Below are 27,585 nucleotides of genomic sequence, written 5' to 3' on the forward strand. Positions count from 1 at the left end.
GGAAGAGAGAAATTCAATTTGGTTTTTAAGATCACTAATTTTTTAAAAAAAATCTAAAAAAACACAATGAGGTTTTTTTGGAGACAATGTCATTTTTAAAGTAGGTCATATATTTGGCTTACTAATCTTGACATTGTCCCGTTAAGAGACATACGTGACACAGAGTTGCTTCTGTCCTATATGGGCTAAGCACATCTCCTACCAGCTCAGCTAGTGGAAATTTTATTGTGGTTTACCAAGTAATGCTGCTGCCTATAGGTCATCGTGAGGATGTCTTTCTGGTGAGGCACTGAAATACTATCATGATGGGCAAGATATAAGAACTAGACAGATAAGAGTCTTAGCTTGGGTAATGTGTGGGATGCACAAATAAATCAAGTTATTAGATAAAGGTCTCTGCTGACTTGTGGAGTCCACTCTAATATCTGGTCGCTAGTTGACTGGACACACACTGCTGGCTTCAGGGTCTCCCTGGCTGATATCTTTGGCTAAGTGCTCATTCTACAAGCTCCAAGTAAAGGCAATAATAAATTATTACTTTTTTTGCCAGCTATTCAGGTTTCCCCAAAGTTCTAAAGTAACTTTACTTTGCTAGGGATGTCTTGGATTTGGGCTTTTAAAGTAGGGATCAGATAATTTGTATCCCTAACTAAAGTCCTCATTTTAAGAGCATCTTTAAATAGCTGATCTCCTGTCAGTCTGCTGATTATGGATGAGTGCTGCTGCCTCCAAATTTAGCTTACACCGTTTTACTATTTTTTTCTTCTCTGATACTTTGTTGCTAGCTTAGTTGCTTTTTCTTATCTCTGGCTGTCATCACAGAGACTTTTTTCACTAGTTATCTTCATTGTCAGTTATTTTTTCTGACTTAGTAAATGTCTGTTGCTTTATTTTATTGTTCTCGTTTTTTCAGTTTCTTATCTTGCAACATAATTCCCATCTTTCAACAACCCTCCCCTCCCCCCCCGCCCCTGTATGTCTTTAGGTGACAACTAGCTTCTATTTAATTTTTCTTATTAGAGGGCCATGTCTTTGAGCAGTGTGTCATCACCAAAAGGATACACTCTAATGGTTGACTTACCATTTTCAGGCTAAGTGGGAAATTACTTCAGGAAGCCTTTTTGATATTTTTTCTGAATGTGCTTCAACATTTCTTTTAGAAAGTAATGGATGAAACAGTAAATGGAAGGCTACATACTTGTTCTGGAGGGGATCTCTTGATTTCCTTGGCTTAATTTTATAATTGATACCCTCAGTATGGATGTAATAGTCACTGCTGCTTCCATATATATGTCTTGGTCTTCTGCATGTATCAGCTTCATTCAGATTAATTTCAAGTACCATTTGCCTTCATATGTGGTTCTGAAGAACTCTCCTCTCTTTTAGATCACTTCTCTATGTATGACAATATCCTCTGAAAAACGAAAACAGTTCAGCTACTCTTTATTCCTTTTCCCCACAGAGCCTGTGGAAGATGTTCTCTCAAAAAATGATGCAGGTTTTGGGCAGGTCGGATTTGGTTTAAATCAAATTGAATTAAGGAAGACTCATTTAATCAAGGATTTCTACATAAAAGTGCATTCTTGTTGGTTGTTATAGCCTTAATACATATTCTTCACAACTCAGAGATAGATGTAGGTTTCATTTTTAGAAGGTACACACTATTCATTTTTAAAGTGATTTATTTTGAAAACTTTTCAGATTAGTTTTACAGCTATATCAGAAAATGAATGATTGTTTGGTTATTTCATTGACCAAAGGTAATTGAAGCAGATATTTATGAAGTCACTGGGTGGTGAACTATCTCCAGTTCAACATGTTAATCATAAATATTTGGAGGATATTCTTGCCATGCTGTATTAGGAGGAGAACATCACCAGACAGACATTTAAATTGTTTTATTTAACTAAAACAACAACGTTATGTATTCTGGATTTTTTTTCTTCAAGAGCAAACATATAATATTTTAACAAAACAAGCATATGAATTTTTGAATTTAAACATTCAAGATTTTTAAAATCAGGTTGTTTTTGTTAAAATTGTTTTTAATTAAAATAGTTAAATGAAATATATTTTTTTAAAAAACAACAATTAAATTGACTATGTCACCAGGTCAACATGAGAAATTTAAAATACTGGCTTCTGCAGCTAACTCAGTCATCTTCACCTTCATATTCCTGTTTGTTCATAATCTGGAAAGGAAAAAGAAGCTTTCCTGCTTTTTCAGGTCCCAAACAATTTCTCAATTTGTAATGAATTAGTCCAAAGGAAGAAAATATTCTTTCTACGCTCGCGGAAGAAGTTACTGCTGTTAAAAGTGAGATTATCAAGTGAATAATGTGAATCCAAGTGCTTAATTGATTTCCAGCAGTTCACTGGTATGACTTTCTTTAAAACATCATCAGCAAACATATATTTCTTGAATGGTTCTTATTCCCAAACTGGGTCTCTTTTACTGCCTGCTGCCATTATAGGTTTTCCCTTCCGGTGAGAGAATGGTATGGTAGATCTCAAATCAATGAAGGCTACACTCAGAAAGACCTCAAGACTTCTGGAATATGCTACTCAAACAGTTTCACTTTTGTTTCTGCTGCCTGTCCCTCCCTTCTCATGTTTATCTCCAGACTTCTTCTCCTTGTCCAGATCTATTCCACCCCCAGCAATCTTCTATTCATTGAACTTTTTGAAACTTTACACTTTTAGAGAGAGGTAAGGGATTGACTCTGCGTTCACAAATTTGCAGAGGGGGACAGTAGGGTTGAGGTCTGTTATTTCTCACCTCTATATATTATTTATTTATTTTAAAACATTTTTGCTGTTAAGAAGCATGTTGTCTCTGGAGACCCAAATCCGCAGTTTGAGAACTGCAAAACTAAGCATCTCTGATGGTATCTTCTAGACTGAGCACTGAGTCCCATTGGGTAAATAGAAAGATTAACCTAAATAATCTATACAGAAGCCCCTGGGACCCCACAAAATGGGGTCCCTAATCCATGAACTACTGGAACTCATTTACAAAACTTTTCTTAAACTGTACATGACTATATTGTCTCATACTATAGAGTTAGAATTTATAATCCCTATTCCATGATGAGATATCTTTGAGCTATAATGTATCTTAATGAAAACTATCTTTAGATAGGTTTTTCCTCAAAAAGCATTTTATAAAAAAAATCCGATTTAAATAAAAAAAAAAATCCTAAAATTTTTTGTCCACCCTGGTTTTGGGTGAGATATCGTCACCTTGTTTATTCCTGTAATTGTTTTTGATGTCCATACTGCTGTATCATAGAATATCAGGGGTGGAAGGGACCTCAGGAGGTCATCTAGTCCAACCCCCTGCTCAAAGCAAGACCAATCCCCAATTTTTGCCCCAGATCCCTAAATGGCCCCCTCAAGGATTGAACTCACAACCCTGGGTTTAACAGGCCAATGCTCAAACCTCTGAGCTATTGCAGTGATAATGTTCTCAATACCTGAATTAAAAGCTTTCTTCAAGTGAGGTTCTATACATAGTAGTACATTTATATAGCTTCATCCTTACTTGTGCTTTCCCTATTCCTTAAGTCCTGAGATACAGAGGAAAATAACACAGACATGTTTCAGTTCTTTTTTTTGACTGAAATACAACATTGTGGTGAGTTGGTTGCTTGGTGTTTTGAAGACCATTTAACCTGTAAACATGAGGCTGTTAGTTTCTAACATCTCCTTTCTTACCTGTAAGATATTTTTAAAGCAATACTGAAATTCAGTGAGATTGCCTCTTTCCAGTATATGCAGCTTTGCCATTTTTGCTCCAAGTGAGCTTCTGATTTTCATGAGAAGTCTGGCTATTATATTCACCTCCTGTGCATCTTAGCTGACTTTTTTTCCAGATTACTCTACTCCAGTAGCTCTACAATTATGATCCACGGATTGCAAGTGGTCTAAGTAGCCCTTCCACAGAATGAAACCAAATTTGAGAATTAAGCAGAGGAGGACTAGGGAATAGAGAAGAGAGGTGGGTCAGTGAGAAGATCTGTCCCTTTTGAAGTCATCCAAAGGGTGGGGAAAATTGGAAAACTACTGTTGTTGTTGTTGTTTGTTTATTATTTCATTAGTTATAATATGATAGTGCCCAATGGGCCCATCAGCCTCAGGAACCATGTTGTATTAAGGACTGTACAAAGACATGTGAAGACATGGTCAATGCCTTGAGGAGTCTGCAGTCTAAATAAGTATGTTGGAGTGGTGTTCATCTTCACCTTTGTTCCATGATTGCAGTGAAGATGTTGATGCTTGCCATTCTATCTAGGTACTCTGCCAAAATGTGTGAACTGTTCTTTGTTCACGGGATACCTTCTGTTATACATTATTACTATTATTATATAACATTATTTTATTAATTGAGCCCAGTCAGCATGCTAAGCACTGTATAGAACATAGAGGAGGCAAGGTCCCTGTTCCAGAGAGCTTACAGTATAATGAGACTAACACATTTTTACCGTGTGTGTATAATTATATTTTTGTCAGGAAGTCTTGGATCAATATATCATTTCTTGGATGCCCTATATGAGCTGTCTCCTTGGGTTATTCACTTGTCCCTCTTCTCTCTCTCTCTCTGTCTTCTCTTTGCCTTTAAGTTGTTCCTGGTAGACATTCTGCACCTGCTTCCCTAATCTGGACTGCTCTTGTCAATCATTTCATTATTATTAATGTTTCGTTATTTGTATTGTTGTAGTGTCTAGGCATCCCAATCAGGGCTGCATTGTGCTAGGTGCTGCTCATGTATGCAATGAAAAGACAGTTCCTGTCCCAAAGAGCTTTATTGTGGCCACCTCCAGGATAAAGCCAGATATCAAGAGGTTAAAGTGCTGTTTATACTTACAGCATTCTCTAAACAAACAGAAAAAAAATTGTGTGCATTTATCTCTGATTAAAATCTTATATAAAAATATTGTATACAGTTTTGGCCTTTGGACCTTCTGTGATGCAAAGATTGTGCAACAGGGACCTAATGAATTTAATCATTTTGGTTTTTCCCAATAGTCAGCCGAAACAATTCTTCTTGTACCTTGGTGTTTACACCCTTCAGCTATCATCTGGCCAACCTTTACATATTTAGTGTTCTTACTCGTTCCCATGAAAGTTGTTGGTTTATATTTGATGCAATTATTTTTATTTCATAATTTCATATTTTGACTATGGTGCTGCTTTTGGTTTCTTAAATAAACCTCAGCAGAAACCCTAGTGAGTCTTACATTTTAAGGGTTTCATATGTTAAAAAAAATTGTCTGGAAGTGCTAATAGATTAATTTTATTAATATTAATAATTAGCTAATAGATAAATATCACAATTAGTGGCATATGTAATGTTTACTTAAAATAAAGTTATTGAAATAAACTGCAATAAAATGCCATTAAGGCTACAATATAAATTAGCATTTCTATATACACTGCATGTGAAGGCTGCAGTGCAATCTTTATCTTTTGTCAGTGGCCTTAGATATTGTAGAACATATGGTGTCAAATTAGCCGCCGTTCTCAAAGGCAAGATTCTGATCTCAGTTACCCTGGTTTAAATCTGGACTAACTGAGATCAAAATTTGGCCTAGAGTGTCTCTAGAGACCCATATTTACCTTGTCATTGTAATTAGTTGGAAGAGGGTGAGCTAAAGCATACAGTGCAACCATCATTACTTTAATGGTTATATGTCTTAAATATAATGATAGCTAATAATGTTAAAATCAGCCAAGAAGTTAAGGTTAATGGTTCATTCACATTCATTCGAACAGGTATCAGCAATGTAGGAAGAGTGTGTGCAATAAAGCTTCGTACAAAACATCCTTTCATTACAGTTGTAAAAACAAACCAACCTCCCCCTGCTGTGTGTGCTTAGAACTAGTGTTTTTAATTGTCAAATATTAACTAATTTAAAGTATTTTTACCTCGCTTAAAGTACTGACACTTGTTCACATTCAGAACTATCTGCACACTTTTTCTTATTATTAGATTTAAGCCATTTTGATATGGAGTTTAGTGCCTCCAAACCGCCTCCTGTTCCCTCAAAAATGCAGTTTAATGCTATTTTATACTGTAATTAAAAACTGCTTAAAGCAGTAAAACAATTTCTGCAATAACAAAACCAGAAAATGCATTTGGAGGGATAACATACGCTAAGCTTGCCTTACGCCATTTTTTAAATGATTAAGATACTGCATGAGAAAATGCTGTGCTAACTACACTGCTATGATAATGATCCTGCTGTAGTTTAAAAGGGGTCTTCATGCAGTATTACAAGATGAAAAGCTTTGATAGGTTGAAAGTAGTAATTTATAACTGTTAATTTTTGCTGCTGCAATTCCCACCCACTCACTCACCCATGAAATCCACTCTCAGAATGATTTCCTATCCTGAGTTCATGGGAATTATAAACAAGGCTGTCTGTTTCCATGTGATGGCTTATGATGAAAATTAAGCAAAAAAGTGTGGGTGGGAGGAGGAGAGAGAAAAGGAACAATTTTGTCAATTTCTTATTCTTAACAAAGGTTTCAGGAAAATATTAGAAGCACTAGAAACCGGAATCCTGGGTACTGTAAATCATGATGCTAGATTTGTCACATTAGTTTCTTTTAGCATTTTGTTATTCTTGAAAGACGTTTTGTAGATCACTGCAACTCTCTGCTAGTTCAGCTTTAGACCTTTACCTTTTTAGATTGAGCTTTGCTATATTAAGGTCTGTTGCACATGGCTTTCTAGTGCTTCATTTACAACATGCTCCTCTGAAACAGCTTCTGAGTATGTGAGTGGCATTGATGCACATCTTTGTCTGCTTGACGATCAGTTATGTTTATCGATATCCTAGCAGGAAAGAGATAGAAGGGTCCTGAATGTGTGCGTAGTATGGTCCAGAGCAGGCCAGCTGTCAGAACCTTATCTGAAAACCAGTTTAGTCAATAATGGGAATCTTCACTTAATGATATTTAGAACTTGTGATACTACTACTAATAAAAATTGGAGGAAAAATGGGGCCACGAGAACTCTAGATAAATTTAGACTCAAAGTGAATTATATTCCTCTCAGTGAAGGAGTGGGGATGTGGGAAATCTGCCTGTATTTGTTCAGCTGTTGCAGAGATCTGAAGTACACATACTGTACATGCTTTAATTCAAGGCAGAATGACAATATACTGTGGTGTTTAGTCAATTCCCTCAACATCAGAAAAGTATATAAATCAAGTGACTTGAAAAACTTGTTTTAATATATTTAGAATTGATTAAAATGACCATTTGGCGGTTTGAATGTTAGTATTCTTGGAAAAGCACTTCCTTCTATGCCAAGTTTTGGACGCCGGCAAAAGAGGACAGAGCTCAGCTCGCTAATTAAAGGGCAGAATGTTTCCTAAATCTCCCTCTTGTTCTGAAGTATCCTGTTAATGCAGATATTCCTGCACACCAGTCAAAAACTATTAGCCAGTCTTACCATAGAGCACCGAAAACTATGTAACCATAATCTTTGTCAAATCGTGTAACTCTTTCAGCTTCCCCTCCTCTGCTTTTTTGCTGCTTAATATCCAAACACAAAACTGTTAATGTCAGCACGTGGAAGAGGGAACGAACAAGATTACTGTTCCAGCAGGGGTTATTTCTTCACCTTAGTAGTAAGGTAGATGCAATTCTTCATCATCTTTTCATTCTCTTCTGTTCTTACAGTGAATCCTGCACATCCCTCTTTTGGCTGATGCTTCCCAGAATGTTGCTCCATAAAGTTCCAAAGGAGATCTTGAAAAGGGAAAATTAACCTATTTGAAGGATCCCAGTTTATCCTTGTTATAGTTGTAATAGTTTTTGGCCATCACTGATAGAATATTTTCACTGGTTTATTTGCTGGTGTTCTCCCTTCACACTTGCATTGAACCTTTTACTCATTTTATAGATTTTGACCAAAATTTCAAACCTTGGTACTTAAAGTTAGGCTTCTAAATCCATACTTAAATAAAAGTGGTTTGATTTTCAAAGGTTCTGAGCACACATGCAGCTCCTTTGATATCACTGTTTAAATGTCCCAAGCCAGTATTTTTATTTCAAACCTTTAAAGATGTCATGAGGGGAAGGTGGCAGATATATTTTTCTGCAATTTTAAATGAGTACTGTCAAGTATTTCTGAACTTTCCATTTGTTTGAGCACACTTAGGAGCATGAAACATTTCTTTCCTCAGTGGTTTTGTTCTGTGACGTTTAAACTTCATTTTACTACTTTGTTTTTACTGTGATTCTTATGGAGTCTAGACCATTGTGACTTCATTTTCTTCTTTATGTAACAGCATCCTTAAAAATGTTAATATAGCTCTGCAAAGAGAGTTTCAGCTCTTTGGTTTTGTCTTCAAACAAATAATGAAACATAGATTACAATCAAAAGAGGATACTGAGAAATAATCATGTTAGTAATTATGGAAAGATCTAATAAAGACTCAGTATTATACTCCTGCAGTAAAATGTGTTTACCTTTGCAGCAGCATGAAATGTCTAACCCTGTTGCCCTCACTGTGGTGTGTGACCCAGTGTAAACAGTGTATATATGATCTCATTGTAGCATATTAATCTCTGTTTACAGTGTGTTACTGAATTAGTTGAGATGTGTGTCTTATGTTTGTGCTACAGTAAAGATCAGTTCTATAACAAATATATTGCCCAAGTCCTTAATGTGAGACTGTCACTATTGTACAAAAGGTAACTTTTTATTCTAACAACCTTGGCTTTCTTTGTGTAGCTATTTCTTTGTGTAATTCTACTGTATCTTGCAATTCCTTGAGTTTTCAAATGGCATTGACCATAAACATGCTTTGGCTTTTCACCTTGGCTTCATGTTTTATTTGTGTGAGTGTATGTATTGATACATTATGGACAGTGTTTGCAGAACCACACTTTAGAAAGAGGGTCTCTAACTCTTTCATACAGGTATGATACCGACATTGACTTTTCTTCCAGGTGCCCAGATTATTGATTTGATGATGCTCGTAATAGATGTGACAAAAGGGATGCAGACTCAGTCAGCAGAGTGCTTGGTGATTGGGCAAATCGCCTGCCAGAAGATGGTGGTAGTTCTGAACAAAATAGACCTTCTTCCAGAGGGAAAGAGACAAGCTGCCATTGAGAAGATGACGAAGAAAATGCAGAAGACTCTGGAAAATACAAAGTAAGTTACCAAAGATGTTCTTCTAATGTAACAAAGCTTTTTGTACACCTACCTACCTCTCAGAGATGCTTTCACATACACCTTGGTTAGACCAGACACTGGCATAAAGAGATCTATGTACGGATGCATAGAAAGGGATAAAGGTGCCCCCCCTCTCCCCCGGCCCCAAGAAGTTCAAACCCTGTCTTAAATTTTGTATCTGACCCCTGAGCAAGATTTTTAAAAGTGACTTTTGGTTGCTGTGATTTTTGGTGCCCAGTTTGAGACAACTCCAGAGGGTAGTTGCGCAAGTGCCTAGCACTGATCATAACTAGTTGACATATTTTTAAATACAACTGTTTCTATCTACACTAGGTGCTAAGTGGTGTTTTAAAATGTGCCATTTGACATATGTTAGTTGACACACCTCAGTTTCTCGGTGTAGACAAGAACTTTGTGAGTTCTGTGCTATTCTTCTGTGTTAATTTGCTGCACTCCCCTGCTGTGTGCTCCAGCTGCTCACTGTAGTCATTAAAGGTCTCATGGTGGCTGCTTTGTTACTAAGGCCATGTCAACAATAAGGGGACTATAGAAGCATAGCTAAGGTGCTGTAGTTATGCTGGCCTAACCCCATAGTGACAGGTTTCAGAGTAACAGCCGTGTTAGTCTGTATTCGCAAAAAGAAAAGGAGTACTTGTGGCACCTTAGAGGCTAACCAATTTATTTGAGCAGAGCTTTCGTGAGCTACAGCTCACTTCATCAGATGCATCCGATGAAGTGAGCTGTAGCTCACGAAAGCTCTGCTCAAATAAATTGGTTAGTCTCTAAGGTGCCACAAGTACTCCTTTTCTTTTTGCTAACACCATAGTGTAGATTTAGGCTGAGTCTACATTGCCACTTTCAGTGCTAAAACTTTAGTTGTTCAAGGGTGTGAAAAAACATCTCCCTGAGCGGCAAAAGTTTTAGCGCTGAAAAGCGCCTGTATAGACAGTGCTTTATCTCTGGGAGCTGTGCCCATTTGGGGTGGTTATTTTTTTTTTATCACCGGGAGAGCTCTCCCCCGGCAATAAAGCATGACTACACTGCCCACGTCACAGTGCTGTTGCGTCCGCGCTGTAACGTGGGCAATGTAGACATACCCTCAGCCTACCATGACAAAAAGGATTTTTCTGTTGCTGTAGGAACACAACTTTTGAGCAGACATGCCAAACCCGGAAAAAAAGCACAGAAATTGGGCTTGTTTTTGGCTTAATTGGCTTGCATGTTGCTTGTTGGCTAGTTTTTGCCTTGTAGCTTGTTGCTGGTTGTAGCTTGTTGCATCTTTTTTTTTATCGGCTCCCGGCAAGCCAGAGGTAAGGTGGGGAGAGAGCCAGGGGTGCACAGCGGGCCCACCCACAGTCCCAGACTGCACGCCGGGGGAATCTAGTCACATAGAGTGTTGGGGTTCTTAGGGATTGGCTTGTTTTGGCCTTATTTTGAAATGGGATTAGCTTTATTTTTGGCTTGTTGTTAAAGTCAGGGTGCTTATTTACCGCGTGAAGGTTGGCAACGGTGCCTTTGAGTGATGATAGATACTTTGATGGACACATTCATCTGTTGACCTAGCTGCATCTACAATGGGGTCAGGTCGGCATAACTACATTGCTCAGATGTGTGGATTTTTCACACCCCTGGGCACTATAAGCTACCTTGCTCTAAATTTTAATTGTAGAGTCAGCTTCAGTGTAGTGCTGTGAGAAACAAACCAGAATTAAGATGCTTAATCAATTTAAAGGCTCCCTTCGAATTCAGCTCAGATGAAACAACAGAAGTGAAATCTCCTGTTTTAAAAAAAAAAAAAAAAAAAAAATCTGCCCTTTGGTTTATGGGGTTGTAACACTTCCTGCAACTTGTCAGCTGCAGAGAGAGGGAGGAGAAATTAGGGTTTTTCCTGAATGGTCTTAATGGGAAAAGAACAGTGTGATGGATGGCTTAATTGAGAATATGGAAGATGCATTTGAGATTGGGATTGTCAGTTTGGTACAATAAAAATAGTACTTTTGAATTAAGTAACGTGTGTTGAGTGTTTTGAGATCCTCGAATACAAGTGCAGCCTCTCAACTCCCCTAGGGGTAAGGCTGCAAGGTACTATCTCCTTTTTATAGATTAGGAAATTGAAGTACAGATGGGTGAAGTGTTTTGTCCAGGGTCATGCTGTGGAAAGAATTCTGACTCATACTTACCTAGCTGCTAAATCACATTTGTTCCCAACGGCAGGCCTAAGAGCAGAAGTAGGGTGGGCATTTGAAGGTGAGGATTTTACCAGTGCTAGAGGAGCCAGTGGAGCTTCGCTGTGTAAGTCACCTCATATTTAAGTCATTTTTGATGGCAGGATAGTGTCCCCGTGCAGCTGAACAATCTGAAAATCTTACTTTTTATCAACTTCTCTGTTCTTTAGTCTGTTTCCTTTTGATCAGTACAGCATAGAGTTCACTAGAGTGAAGTTTCCTCTTGTGTACATAGTACAGAGACAAAATTCTGCAACTTGTGACTCTCCTTCATAGTTGTTGATGGAGAGCCAACGAATATAAAGCAACTTGTTTTCCCCTGTCATGTAGATTGAGAAACTCTCCATTTTTATTACTTTTTATGAGTGCAGATACCGGTAACTTGGTCTGAGATTGTTTAAACTTTTTAAATCCCCATCTCTGATCACACCAAATATATATATGAGGTTTTTTTTCAGCTGTGCCTTTTTGTTAATAAAATTCATTCATCAGATAAAATGATCACACTTACATGGCTGTTGCATAAGAATTCAGATTTGTTATTCACAGCTGAAGTGGCCATCAGACTGCAAAAATGAACAACTTAAACATAAAGGTTTAATTTTATCTCATAGTTTTTCTACAATTTTATTTACTTGCTGGAAAGGTTGACCCACTGCACATCTCTTATCTTGAAACAGAAATGAAAATAATATTTCAATTTTTACATATTTCTTATCGGAGAAACTGTTCTATTTGGTACAAATAAGTTAAATTTTGAGAAAGTAATGATTTATAATCGTTGATCTTTGCAAACTAGTCAAAGGCTAGCAAAATGGCAAAATAGAGGTTCATTTTATTTTGCCTGAATGGAGATCATTACTCCTGCATGGCACTCTGGTCATAGGTTAAAGTTTGAGAACATACTGCAAATAAAGAGGAAAAAATACTTTTATAGTGGCCTATTGTATGAGGATCAACACCTAATTGTCTGTGGAGTTTGGATGTGGTCATACCTATATTCAGAAAACTAAAATTATAAATATATTGGAAGGAAACTAGAGTGTCTTCTCATGGGTACTTCTCTGCACTGAACGCACATATACCCTCTTAACCCAATCCTTTCTTAAGAGCTGGGGAACACAAATAGGCCTTGCAGAGCATACCCTGAAAGTTGGCTGATATTATCAAACTAAGGGGGAACTGAGTTCTAGAGTGAAACCTCTTACCTGCAGATGCTCTGTCTCCACCCCCTTGCTATTTAAGAAAAGGTCCTCTCAGCTGATCTGAACTGCTCTGGTTCCCCATGGAGATAGATGGTCTTTCATAATGTTTTAGTTGAAGTCATTTGAACTTCAGATCCCAGGGATGCTCATATATCAGATGTCTGTTGTCTTTCCCACCCATGCACAAAAAGATTCAGTATTCGGACATCAGATCTGTTGTTTGTGAATTTTTAAAAGCATTGCTGACCTGGGCTTGTCCTAAAGTGCCAGCCCCACTGTGCAGCAGACATACTTTATTTCCTGACAGCCTCTTTCCCATCATCAACTCTGTGCTATCAAACACAGGCAATTTAAGCTGGTTTTGCATTTCCAAATGACTCTTACTTATGGGACACCACTGAGACTATTTGGCAGCCTGCCTTCTACCTCACGTACTCATCTATAGTTCCTGGGGGAAACCTCAGTTACTAAAATAGTGGTTCTGTCCATGCTATGGGTAAAGCCCTGTATCAACAACCAAATATAAAGTGTGGTTGCTAGTAGCTACAGTTGCAGCTGTAGAGGGGACAGTGCTATAGACCCTGACAACAACATATTACAGCTGCTGCCATATGACTTCAGTGCAATGGAGAAAGAGAAGAGGGATGGTGAGAATAGCTCTGTCATCCTTCTGCAGGTTTGGTGCTTTCAGAATTTGGCCTCATTTACAGTTGACCGTTCTGCAGATTGGCACCTAAAATCAATCAAAGCAAAAATATTTCACACCAGAAATCAAAATTAGTGTTGTTTTTTTGTCTGGGTTCCTTGTCCGCACTAGCTTTTCTCTTTGGTGGAGACTAAGACACCACTTGCAATACGTTATTTGTGGTGGAGTAAAGTGGTTCTAATAGGGTCTCCTTATATTTGAATGTATTTCTAAAAGCAGCATGTGACGCCTCTAGCTTATGTTACATGGGGTTCTTGTGGAAAGACTGAGACACCTGGTTCAGCATTAATTTGTTTATTGCCCAAAAGTGTTTGGATAAAAATAACTGAATTTCCAAAAGCTTTATGGTTAATGGCTGGAATTCTCGGTGCATAATTTGATCATCCTTTGTCCCTGGGAGCCTCAGGCGTATGGCACATAAACAGAGAAAGTACCTTGTATACTGGATTAGTGTTTGATGACTTCTGCAGAGGGAGCACATTTAGTGATCGTTCTCTCTTCATCAGTGAGCTGTCTTTTCCCCCCTAGTTCTTGCCTTTTGAGATGAAAATCTAAAAGTTTAAGTTGGGAGAGGAGGAGAGCAAAAGGGATCCCATTCACTCTGATTTTGTGACCTGTCTCAATTGTACAGTAATTGAGTATTTATAAGAACTGAACACTTCCAGTATGTGAAGGTTTTTTCCTGCTCTTCTGCTTTTGTCATATTTTACTGGCCATTGTGACTGTATGGGGGTTGTTTTGGCTTTTTAAAAAGACTCTGGCCTATTTAAGGCCCTAGTCCTTAGACAGGCAGGTTTTAATTTTGTTTCCTTTCAGAAGTTTTAAAAAAAATTAATTGTCAAAATGAGTTATTAGATGATATAAACCAATAGTTTGCATCTCACAAAAGGTATAATATTACAGATTCTTTCAGCTGTTAAGAAGACCTCTATACCTTACAGGGTCAAAGAATAAAATTGGTTACAAAAGGAAGTCTTAAACTCCAGGATTGAACTGGATGACTTAGTGGTCTTCTTTTAAGCTTTTCTCACTTGAGATGGCAAAACAAGGTGCGTGTTAAACAACCACTCACCTCTTCTTTCTAAAAAGAAAAGGAGTACTTGTGGCACCTTAGATACTAACAAATTTATTTGAGCATAAGCTTTTGTGAGCTAAAGTTTACTTCATCGGATGCATTCAGTGGAAAATACAGTGGGAAGATTTATATACATAGAGAACATGAAACAATGGGTATTACCATACACACTGTAACGAGAGTTTTAGAGTAGCAGCTGTGTTAGTCTGTATTTGCAAAAAGAAAAGGAGTACTTGTGGCACCTTAGAGACTAACAAATTTATTTGAGCACAAGCTTTCGTGAGCTACAGCTCACTTCATCGGATGCATAGATATGTGGACACAGTTGGCAACAGGCTTTGTTGCAAGGATAGGTTCCTGGGTTAGTGGTTCTGTTGTATGGTTGCTGGTGAGTATTTGCAAATACATATCTATTCAGGGGACACCATCATAGGGCCTAATCACATAAGCCACACTATCAGAGGCTCGTTCACCTGCACATCTACCAATGTGATATATGTCATCATGTGCCAGCAATGCCCCTCTGCCATGTACATTGGTCAAACTGGACAGTCTCTACGTAAAAGAATAAATGGACACAAATCAGACGTCAAGAATTATAACATTCAAAAACCAGTCGGAGAACACTTCAGTCTCTTTGCTCACTCAATTACAGACCTAAAAGTTGCAATTCTTCAACAAAAAGACTTCAAAAACAGACTCCAACGAGAGACTGCTGAATTGGAATTAATTTGCAAACTGGATACAATTAACTTGGGCTTGAATAAAGACTGGGAGGGGATGGGTCATTACACAAAGTAAAACTATTTCCCCTTGTTTATTCCCCACTCCCGTTTCTAAGACGTTCTTGTCAACTGCTGGAAATGGTCCACCTTGATTATCACTTCAAAAAGTTTTTCTCTCTCCTCCCCCGTCCCCCGGCTCTCCTGCTGGTAATAGCTCACCTTAAGTGATCACTCTTGTTACAGTGTATATGGTAACACCCATTGTTTCATGTTCTCTGTGTATATAAATTTCCCCACTGTATTTTCCACTGAATGCATCTGATGAAGTGAGCTGTAGCTCACGAAAGCGTATGCTCAAATAAATTTGTTAGTCTCTAAGGTGCCACAAGTACTCCTTTTCTTTTTGCAAATACAGACTAACACGGCTGCTACTCTGAAACTCTTTCTAGTATGCTTTGATCACCAGTTAAATAGTTAACACTGTTGACATTTCCATTATAATCATTAAGCTTCAGAGTTCACATCCCCATATATGAGTAGAGACAAATCTCAACACTATGGTTTCGGGGTGTCTGTAGACTCAGTCAGACATCACTGCACTGTGTTACATTTGATTCACATTTTGAAGGTTGTCCTTGCAGTTATGACAGCTAGAGGATTTTTTTTTTTAATGAAAGTTTAGAATCTGGAGCACAAATGGGAACCCTCCAGGAAAAAAGGTCCAGCTTACTGAGCCCTCCACAAGCTGGCCCAGTTTGACTCCTGCTTAAACTATAGCCTTCTGAGGCAAGCTGTAATCTTATTATTTATTCCTTAGGGAAGTCAGACCAGAAACTACAATGAAGTAAAATTAACTGTTAAAGGTTCAGTAGTAAATTCAGAGGCACAAATAGTACATTCTCAGAAGCTGTCAATAATTCATTATTGCAGGACTAGGTAAATCAATATCAAAGGCAGTTTCCTCATATGGATTGTCAGATGAGCTTTTATTACCATGTTCTGCTTGCAAGTGCAGGGGACTTGTGGTCTTATGGTGGGAAGCTCTTTTTCTCTTTTAGGTTCCAAGGGTGTCCTATTGCTGCTGTTGCAGCTAAGCCTGGTGGACCAGAAGCCCCAGAGACTGTGAATCCACTAGGTGTTTCTGAACTAATTGAGGTAAATGTAATGAAAAAGGAAAACACTGTAAAATATGGCCCAGTTTCTTAAGTTCTTTGGTGTTTCTGTAATAATGTTTAATTCTAATGAATTCATGTGATATTAATGTGGGGCGTTCTAAGCACTTCTTTACGAATCCATTCTAATTGAACAAACAAGTCAAGGTTGCTTGTCCCAAAAGGTGAATTGTTGTATCAGATTTTTTCAGCAGCCCAGTGCCCATGAGTGAAGAACTGCCGAAAAGAACTAACATGCTCAGCCCCAGTGGCAGTAACCAGCCACTAAGAAACTAGTACATGTTCAGTGGTGGAAGATTTTTGTTATGGTTAAGCAAAGAAGTTTCTTGTAAAATTGTGAGGGATTGTTAGGAGTAGTGAGTAAAATTAGTTTTAAAATTCTGCCATATCCCCGGAGAGTATTATATTTTATTATATTATAATTACAGAAACAACTAAGTTTAACCCCCCCCCCCAACATTAAGGTTGTAAACTCAATCACTCAAAAGTTAGGAAATTTAGACAATCTTAGTTTGGCTCTCTTTGGTGTATCCATTATGATACAGTCATTAATTACATGATCAATTTTTTTTTCCACATGAGCACTGCCTCGTTCAGTGTGCAGGATGGATGGTACTCAGTTAACGAGCAGCATTTGAATATTTTATTTTCTCATCATTGTTCCATGTTCCTTATTTACTGGGCATTATTCAAACTTTGTTCTGACTACAGAATTATTCATTTCCTCATGGATTTTTCAAGGCACTTATCACTCTAGCATTTGCATGCTTGACAGACATTAATGAATTTATTTTCACAACACCTTTGTGAGATGAGGGGGTAGTATTATTCCCATTTTATATATGGGGAGCTGAGGTTTAGAGAGATTAACTGTCTGCTGATTTTGGGTGCCCAATTTGAGATGTCTATAACCTGATTTTTCAGAGTACTTAGCATTATATAGCATTTCATATGTTCATATCATTCGATCTCTCTCTCTCTCTCTCGTGCGCGCACACCCCCCCCAGCTGCGGAAAGTTTGGTTAAAGAGACTTGCCTAGTATTACATAGGAACTCTATGTCAGAGGCAGGGATAGAATCCAGTTGTCCAGGGCAACATAAAACTGCCTTAACCATGAGACCATCCTTTCTCTTCCTGCACTTCCCTGCCTCCTTTACTACACACTTTCCAACTTCTTCAACAAATGAGATTGGGGTCATACAGACAACAGCCTCCTTCGCTACGCCATGCTAATTTATTCCCACAGCACGGTCCTTCGTAAGTCACTGAATGAGGCAGGGATTCTGTTATAAAAATATTTGATCATGCAGTTAAAGACTGTATATAATGGATATGCAGAAGGGGGCTGAATTTAAGGCTGCACAGGAAACCTTAGTTTTGTCATTTTCTAACTTTTGAGTGCTTGACTTTGCAATCTTAATAATGTTTTTTAACATTACTTTTTGTGAACTTTCCCAGGTTTTTAAAAAAGCAGACTAAAAAACCCAAATTCCATTATATGGAATCATATTGTCATCTACATGGGTCATCAGCAGTGTTTGGAGCCCTTTGATCCATCTCACAGATTTCTGCCACTTGAGCTAATGGAGTAACTGGTAGCAATAATAGGTTGTCATCTTCTTATGTGGACCAGCCCTGTGGAAATAAGGCACCCACTTTGCCAGTGGGTTTCCCAGCTATTTGCTGACAGCAGAGGAATGGTGAGCCTTGGGAATCTTGAGTTCCTCCATCCCCTTTAACTTGTTGCCTGTTTCCATCCTAGTCCCGTCTCTTCCTTTCCCCTTGCTCCTCATTCCAGTCCTGTTCTCTTTGTGTTCCCAGTCTTAAGTCCTCAGGCTTTTCATCCTAGTTCTGGTCTCCTTGAGCAGCTAGTCTTAGTTTCCCTCTCCAGGCTCTTTACAGCCAAGTCCCAATCTCACCCTTCCCCCGGTTTCTCTCTGTCTGTTTCCCATCCCTCGTTCCAGTCTTCTTCTCACCCAAGCCCTCTTGCTTCTTGTCATATCTGGGTCCTCATCCTTTCTCTTCTGCCCCATTCCCTCCTTCACTGGTTCACAATCCCAGTCTCTTTAGCCAGTATGTCCTAGTGCTCCCTAACCCTTCCAGTTCTAGTCTCACTAGGTTCCGTGTCCCAATCTGTTTTTCCCTCTCCCCACCCCAGTTTTTGTTCCCTCTGTATTTGGATCAGGTGGTTTTCTCCTCCATGCTGGCTGGGTGCCAGGGGGGGCATTATTAATAGTACAGAAGAGTCAGGCTTCTTTCTGGCAGTCCTGGTGCCTGCCTATACCCTAGCAGGGAGTTGCAATTACAGGAGGGTCCAGCTTTGCCCCTGTAGGCCTAGGCTTGAGCCTGCTCATTTACTCTGGGGGGATGACACATGCGCAGTCCAGGCACATGTAGGAGCTGTGAGGGGAATTTTAGCTGCTAAACTCTAAAGTCTTCTCAGCATATTTTTGAAGCTTATAATGTGACCAAATATGAATGGATTTTCACATGGACAATAAAAGGCACATCCCTGGCATATAGGCTACCCCCTGCCAAATTTCACATCCCTGCTCCCAAGTGCGAGATGTTAAAACTTTTCAAAGAAAATGTTGCCAGGATTTTTTTAAATGGCAAAACAATATAGTTTTTCCTAACCTAATTCTTGGAAATGGCTGAACTGTTTTAGCTGAAACTTTCCAAAGAAATTCAGCCTGAGGCAGACACCCAGCATGTAAAATTTCAGCCCAAACAGTTAAGTTGGAAGCAACTGAACACATCATATTGTAATGGTAAGTGTCGGACAACCTTTATAGGTGGTTCTACCACCCATCTACAATAAACTGGACTGTTATTTTAGTGTGTTACTAGATTCTTGTCATGTCAGAGTGTGGGGTGTGCAGTACATTAGGTTGCTCACTGTGGATATCTGATTCAAATACTGGGTAACAAGAGACAGTGGGTTTGATGTTAAATCCTTGTTGCTAGGACACATATCTACACGTCAAAACAACTCTGTAATTTAGCACAACTTTCAGTTTCTGCTCAAGGGAATCCCAGTACTGTAAGAGTACACAAGTTCTGTGCAAACACTGCCATTGTTCCTCAGTATTTCATCCCTACTATTCTAGTTCTGGACCTATCTCCCATTCTTCTACCATAGCATCTCAGTCTTGACCCGCTGTTCCTGTCTTATGCCTTTTTATGAGCAGAAACTGACAGTTGTACCAAATTGAAAGGGTATTTTTGTAATTCTCGCAACTGGGGACTAGGATTGAGATGTGAACCAGGTCCCTGACCCACTGCTGGCCACACTACTGCAGCCCATGATAATTAAGGTTTTTTCATCTTGCTGTCGTATTTTAACAGACAAAATGCAATGAAATCCTAGCCTGGGTAAGCTTGTCCTAAGCTTAATAAAGATGGTGCTTTTGAGAGAGAGAGAGAGAGAGCGATGAAAATAGTTTATTCCTTCAAGAAATGTCAACATAAATCCTAAATCAGTCTCATTTAAATTCTCTTGTCTTATTCCAATACAGTATTTCTTATGAGATAGAGGCAGGGATGAGTTTTCTGAGGCATTTTGAGATTACATATATAGCGAACTCTCCTCCTTCAAATCTGAGAAGCTGTAGTGGTAAAATGTGCTTTAAAATGGCACTGGCATTTATTTTTAATCTAAGGAGTGCAGGGTTTTTCATTCTCTTTTGCCACAGTGTTTATGTTTAGTTTCACAGGAGTTTTATCTCTAGCACAGTTTTGCTAGCCAAGCTGAATGTGCAGTACCAAATCTTTCTATGGCAGAAAATCAATCCCCTCTTGCTGCTGCTAAGTGTACATCTCCTCTGTAACATTTACAGTTTATTTGACATTGGTCTATTTCAAGCTTGTTGTGGGACTCTTGAAGTCAGTAAAACTACAAGTTTATTGAATCAATCATCTCTTTTTGCATCACGCCTGTCATGACATTTCACCAAGACACGGTACTTCTTTTGTCTATCTTTCAGGTCCTGAAGTCTCAGGCTTACCTGCCAACAAGAGACCCCACGGGACCCTTCCTTATGGCCATCGACCACTGTTTCTCCATCAAGGGTCAAGGCACAGTGATGACAGGGACTGTTCTTTCTGGCTCCGTGAGCCTAGGTGATAATGTGGAGATTCCTGCCCTGAAGGTGAGTTTTCTCTGTCACCCAGTCCCACGAGACTGAGAGAGACTCAACAAGGAACAGCATATTCTTCTCTGTTTCTTAGTTTGTTGATTTATTTGTTTATTTTCCTGTTGTGCTGCTTTAGCCCAAGCTGAGCAGGCAAGGATGATAAAAACTGTCATTTGGGATAGAGTGTAACTTGTAACATGGCATTATCCAGTGGCTTATAGAATGTCATTAGCAAGGGAAATGGAAGCCTGAAGGTGAGACTTAAAGAGAGGAGGCCCTGGAAAGAGAAGTTATAAATAGACTGGGCAGCCAAAAAGAGTAGAAACCTCTTCCCCCCCCAACCTCTTCCAAGTTCCAATTCACAGATGTTGGTTAGAATGCTCTGCCTCTGGTCTTATAGTTAACTAAGAGAAGTGAGCCAGGACTTAAGCATTCTGCAGCTGCTGATTTAAATGGACCTATCTAGTTGCACACTAACAACAGCCTTCCTTTGGCTGAAGAAACCTGGAATGGGACTCCTTTTGGAGGTCATCAACACAACTCCTAGGTTAGAGGATGTCACTGCAGAAGTGCTAGGAGGAGCTCACACCCACACAGATGGAGCATGCTGCTTTCTCAGTTCTCCCCAGGCATTCTGGTCCAGTGAGGGACTGGGCAAGGAGTTCTGATCTTTAGTGGTAGACCAGAATACTATTTTAAATAGTATCTTTCCTATAAACTGTCTCTGCTAACAGAGTTATGCAATAGAGTTATAGGGATATAATAAATAACACAGAGAGAGTGAGCTATTCAGAGGGGGAGCTGAGTGAATAGTAGGAGGAAATAATTCCACAAATTATTTCTTCATGTTCAGAAATGAAACTTAATTTGTTAGTGACCCTTTCACATTTACTTTGCATATTTTACTGCACAATCTTTTTCTAGTCCAAATGCTTGCTAAGAATTTATACATAGTTTGGCTATTTGTCAAAAATGAATGTTGAATTGTATATTTTTCCTTAAATTTGCAATTTGTGCTGTGCTGATTGAAGAACAGTTCAAATTACAAATTTTACAATTGAATATACACATTGATATATTTGATTGTAAGATTTGCAATTTGGATGAACTACAGGCCAAGAATTATTGGCTCAAGAATCTTGAGAATAATTTTGGATGAATGCATTTGAGAATTATGTGCTCTGTTTGTGACAATATGTAAACAAAAAAGGCAAAGTGTATTAAATAATTTACGTATTGCAGATTATTTTCCTCATATTTATTAGGTGAAATAGGTAAGAGATAATTTAAAATGAGATTTGGAAAGAGATGAAGTCTGTTCTGCAGCGATGTAAGGGGAAGGAATCTTTTCCACACATAAGGAGCTGCAGAGGAGGTGGCTTTTGCACCAACTATGGTGAGATTGTGGGGAGAAAATGAAGTTAGGGAAGGAGAAGACAAAACAGTTTGCATATACAGCATATAGCAACGTACATATTAGGCTTAGCACTTTACAAACACTGATGAATTAATCCTCTTACTAGCTTGCTTAGGTAAAGCTTCATGAAGGCAGAACCTGTCTCTTCTTATTCTGTAAAGTAATGGGCAGTGTTGGAACTCATATTGTACCATCGACAGGTCATGAGGTAAGTCAGTGACGTTATTCGCATTTTACAGAGAGGGGAACTGAGGCACAGAAAAGAGAGGCGAGTCATCCTATGCCTTGCTTGTCCCACACAGAGTTGGGGTAGTATCCCTACTAAAGGTGAAAACTTTCGCAGGCCTACAAGGTAATGGAGGAAGCACATTTCACAGCACACTGTGGTTTACTGACCTTTCTTTGCCCCGACCCTATGATAACTGAGATTGACAGTTGATGCCCACTGGGCATTTGGGGACATTGCAAACCAGCTGCTTTTTTAAATTTGAGGAACCCTCTCACCAAAAAAAGTGGCATCACTTTCTAATTCTACTAATGGACTTCGACATCTCTGACCGCTTGAACCTGCACAAAGGAGGGACACAGCAATTAAAAATAAACAGTGACATTCTCCAACGCCCATGCTTTCTCTGATTGAGGCTGAGAATGCCAACAGCGTATGGATTCCTTTACCTACTAAAGTGCCTATGTAAATTGCCATCTGGGGTTGATTATACCGCAAAGAGAAAAATTATATATATGTGTTTGGCAAAAAGCTTTGACACAGCAAACTATTCTCTATCCAGGCAATTTAGTACCATTTGTTTGATAGCATTTGATTCACTTTGAAGAGCATGAACCTAGGATTTCTGCTGTGAAAACATAATATTGGCAGAATTCTGATTCTGAATCCTTTGGGATTACTCCAGTGGTCTCTAAAATCCACCTCCTCCCAGTTTACAAACTGCATTTGTTTATATAATGTGACATTTCTGCTACTACCTTTATAAAAACAGGTTCTGGGGCTGGGTAGTGAGGTTCTTATTTGTAATTATCCATTCACTTTAGGACTGATGTTAGTTAGTAAAACATATGTTTTGACATATTGTTGTAAGTATACTTTACTATGAGAATTTAGGTTAAAGCGAAGAGATGGTTACAAATTCAAGATTTCAATATTACTAATACTTAGGCTTGTGTACAGCAGTGGTTTTCAAACTGCAGGTCACAACCCAGTACCGTGTCACGGAATGTAAGGCACTGGGTCGCGGCGGCTCTGGTCAGCACCGCTGACTGGGCTGTTAAAAGTCCTGTCGGTGGTGCTGCCCGGCTAAAGCAGGCTAGTACCTCCCTGTTCCGACACTGCACTGTGCCCCGGAAGCAGCAGCAGCAGGTCTGGCTCCTAGGCGGGGGCGCCATGAGGCTCTGTGTGCTGCCTTCGCCCCGAGCACTGGCTCCGCACTCCCGGCCAGTGGGAGCTGGGCGAGAGAGGCACGGTGCCTGTGAGCGAGTCTCATGGAACCATTTGCGCACCTCTGCCTAGGAGCCGGACCTGCTGCTGACTGCGTCCGGGGCACAGCCCATCCCAGAGCCCTGACCCCCTCCCACACCCTAACCCCCTTCCCCAGCCCAAAGCTCCCTCCCACACCCTGAACCACTCATTCCCGGCCCCACCCTGCAGCCCTCACCCCTGCACCTCAACTCTCTGCCTCAGCCCTGAGCCCTACCCACACCCCAAAACCCTCACCCCCAGCTCAGTTGGGTCATGGGCATCAACAATTTTCTTCAACTGGGTCTTCAGAAAGAAAAGTTTGAAAACTGGTGTACAGAACCATTTCATTTAGTTCGCAGCAAGCTGGTGTGTGACTCTACCCTTCAGTAGCCTGCCATGTGCAACCTAAATGTTGATATAGACAAGTCCTTAGTCTTTGTTTAGCATATTCTAGTTAATAAATTGTGAAGTACTTTTATAAAGGTGGGTGAGTATCCTTAGCCTCACTGCACTGATAGGAAAACTGAGGCATGCTGCTGTTTTTACGTGCCCAGGGTCAAACGTGAGGAAGAGCAGACCCAGGAAAAGAACTCACGTCTCTTGTTTTCCATCTCTGGGCCTTGGACCTCAGCTGTCTTCAGCAGTCTTTTGAAAGAACACTGTCAAATAGTTTAGGCCCAACTTTTAGCTTTGTATTTCATAATTATTTAAATTTAATAGAAATATTTTTCTTTTTTTGGAGGGTGTTGAAACTTCCCCATGTAGCAGTGGGTTAGTTCAGGAGAATTAGAAAGTGAAAATTACTATGAGCTGTCTAAACTGTAAGCACTGATGAGTCTAATTTCAATGTCTAAGCTAAACTAAAGGCAAAAAGAAAACAGAAAAATTTTGCAAATTATATTGGTTTTTAATTTTTTTCAGTGTTGTTAATCTTAAGGCTTTTGCTTAGATTCAACAATTACAGGCTCAATGGAAATCCTGCTGAGAAAGTAACATAGATAAGGTAATTTGTCAAGATAAGGAAGATACTATTTTAATATCCCTTTTAAAGTGAAGTTGGTTGGAGGCAGGAAGGTGTTCCAGTAAAGGCATTATGAACCACCTTCTCTCCCTTTGCCCCTAAATTGTGAAGAGCCCCCACAAAGGGCCAGAGAGGAGGACAAGTCAGGAGTGCAGTGGGTAGACAAGGGAGTGTACAGGAAGTGGATACAAGGTCAAAGAGATAAGATGAGGTGAATTCATGGAGAGTGTTAGTCCCAAGCAAAGTGGGTTTGGTCTCAATCAATCAGTAACATTTATGCTCCTTGTGAAACCACAGCATGCATCATCTTAGTCCTGCTAAATGTCTGCTTTGCTAAACCACTGCCATTTTATGGGGTTATTGATGACTATCAATGCAAACTGAATACCTGAGACCTTAGTACCTCCATTAGAGTGTATGTATTAAATTTATAATACTTTGCCATTCTGTGGTGTTTTTCATCTCTGCATCTTGAAATGCTTTGAAATGTTAATTAACTGATCAATTTAATTATTTACCAATGCTTGTACACCAGTATGAGAACATTTTATTTTCTGTTTGTGAAACCTCAGCAATGTGCCTGGTATGAAGTACTAGAAAGTCTGGAGTCTTAAAAAAAAAAAAGAAAAGAAAAGAAAAAAAGGGTATCCAAAAGGGCACAATGAGTAAACCAGAGGCCGTGGGGGTAACCATGTAAAAAAGTATGTTATGGGTTTAAATAGTGAGAGCTGCTTTTACGAGAAATGCAAGTGAGGGAGAAATGTCCCAGACTTCTCTCTTAATAGAGCTGCGCACTCAGCAAGACATTACATATTCTGCTGACAGTAGACTGGTGCTTTTCTTTTCTTCTTTTTTCTTTATTACTTTTCTTATTCCTTGTCTAACTCTTCTTATAAGCATTGAGTAGACCCTTGCTACCGGAGTAGTTCCATTTGATGAGAAGGCTCTTGGACCAACAGCAACGAGGTAATGCAGAGGGACACAGATGAGGCCAGAACTAGGACCTTGATTCAGAAAAGCATTTAAGCATGTACTTAATTTTAAGCATGTTCTTGAGTCCCCTTGACAGCCTTTGGGAGAGATTGGGACAAGGAGTCTGGATGGGTGGGGTGTGGGACGTGGGCAAGTTGGCAGAGATTGGAACTGGCTGTGCAAAATCACTGGGACTGGGATGGGAGATGAGAAGCTGGGGGGAATGGTGTGTTAGAGACAGCACTGGGACAGACTGAAGGTGACAGGGGCAGAAGGATCTGTGATCACTAGAACACATTCCCTTTCAGAACCTAGGATGGAAACCAAGGTTCTTGAGTCTCACCATTCCTCTGCTGTTAGCAAATAGCCGTGAAATCCACTAGCAGAGTGTGTGTCTCATCTCCCTCTCATGGCTTGTCCACATGAAGGTTGACTATTGCTGTTATTTACTACTTTAGTTCAAGTGGCAGAGATCTTTGTAATGGATCTAAAGGCCATAAGTCTTGTTTTACTGGACACTATTCAGACCCTTCTCTGAAATGATGAATTTCCTCAGGGGCTTTTCTGTGGCGCTCATCAGTATAGTATCTGAGTGCTTCACAAACATTAATCACAGAATCATAGAAATGTAGGTCTGGAAGGGACCTTGATAGGTCATCTAGTCCACTCCACTGCACTGAGGCAGGAATAAGTATTATCTCGACCATCCCTGACAGGTATCTGTCTAACTTGTTCTTTAAAACCTCCCATAATGGAGAGTCCACAACCTCCATAGGCAGTTTGTTCCAGTGCTTAACTATCCTTACAGTTAGGAAGTTTTTCCTAATGTCTGACCTAAATCTCTCTTGCTGCAATTTAAGCCCCTTACTTCTTGTCCTGTCCTCAGTGGTTAAGAAGAACAAATTATCACCCTCCTCTCTTATAACAATCTTTTATGTACTGGCCTTTCCACATCGGTCTTGTTTTCTAGACCTTTTAATTGTTTTTGTTGCTCTCCTCCAGACTTTCCCTAGTTTGTCCACATCTTTCCCAGAACTGGACACACTACTCCAGTTGAGGCCTTAAAAGTGCTGATTAGAGTACTCCTTGTGTCTTGCTAACAACACTATTGCTAATACATACCAGAATGATTTTCATTTTTTTGAAACAGTATTACATTGATGATTCATATTTAGTTTGTGATCCACTATAACTCCCAAATCCTTGCTGCAATATTCCTTCCTAGGCAGTCATTTCCCATTTTGTATTTGTGCAGTTGATTTGTTCTTTCCTAAGTGGAGTACTTTGCATTTGTCCTTATTGAATTTCATCCTGTTTAGTTACAGACCATTTTTCTAGTTTGTCAAGATCATTTTGAATTTTAATCCTTTCTCCCAAAGCGCAACCTTAATTCTGGCATTTCCGATCTTTTTGAGTGCTTGACTTTGCAACCTTGATGTTCTCTTAGCCTAGCTTTTATAATTGTATGTTTATATTATAATAGTTGCTAGAGAGCCTGATCAGAATAATCACTGTGATAGGTGCGTCAAAACTAGACGTGTTCCCTGCCCCAAAGAGCTTACAGTCATAAGAAAAGCTATTTACCTGCTTTAAAAATGAAACTATTAATAAAAAAAATAAAAGTATAATTAGTCTGAGATGTCCTATTCAGAGGGCAAATGATGTTTTCTTGATGTGCCTTGTTTGTAGAGCCTGCTGGGGTTCTTTTTTCTTTGAAGTTTTGCTAGAACTCCTCATTACAACATTTTAATGTAGATTTCAGGCAACCTTCTTTTTTTAATTGAAATGCTATAAACAGAAATAGGATAATTCAGAAAATCTAAAAAAAAACCCACAACATTTTAGTGAGGTGAATTTAGTAGATGACTATAATTGTGTCTTGGTGACCATCCTATGGGTAGCTTATATAATTTTTTTTTTTTAATCTTTAAATCCCAAGTCAGTAACTCAAACATATTCTTTAAAATTACAAATACACTTAAGCTTAAATATTTGTATTGGTCACTTACTGAGGTAGGGTTTCTAAGAGTTTTTTCCTTCACTCCCTTTCCAAAAAGAATTGCTCACATCAGGTCATATCCTGCTTGCTTTTATATAAGTAAAATGTGTATGGTTTGGCCTATGATGGTAAATATTCTACTTCAGTGGCTTAGGATACCATCAGTTGTTGAATGTGAAAAGGGCTTATGAGCTCTATTTTTGTGTGGTTAAGTAGTGGAGTAAGGGCTTGACCTTAAGACTTTCTGTCATAAATATAAAG

General features: G+C 39.1%; 1 protein-coding gene across 1 annotated transcript in view; it reads left to right on the forward strand.

The window, feature by feature from the left end:
- EEFSEC (eukaryotic elongation factor, selenocysteine-tRNA specific) overlaps positions 1-27,585 on the forward strand; it is a 186,981-nt gene that overhangs the window by 57,875 nt on the left and 101,521 nt on the right. The window contains 3 exon segments of the mRNA XM_007059980.4: positions 8,968-9,175; positions 16,191-16,287; positions 20,292-20,456. Coding sequence (XP_007060042.3) covers positions 8,968-9,175; positions 16,191-16,287; positions 20,292-20,456 — 470 coding nt within the window.

Source organism: Chelonia mydas, chromosome 7, assembly GCF_015237465.2.
Source record: "Chelonia mydas isolate rCheMyd1 chromosome 7, rCheMyd1.pri.v2, whole genome shotgun sequence".
Classification (NCBI taxonomy): Eukaryota; Metazoa; Chordata; order Testudines; family Cheloniidae; genus Chelonia; species Chelonia mydas.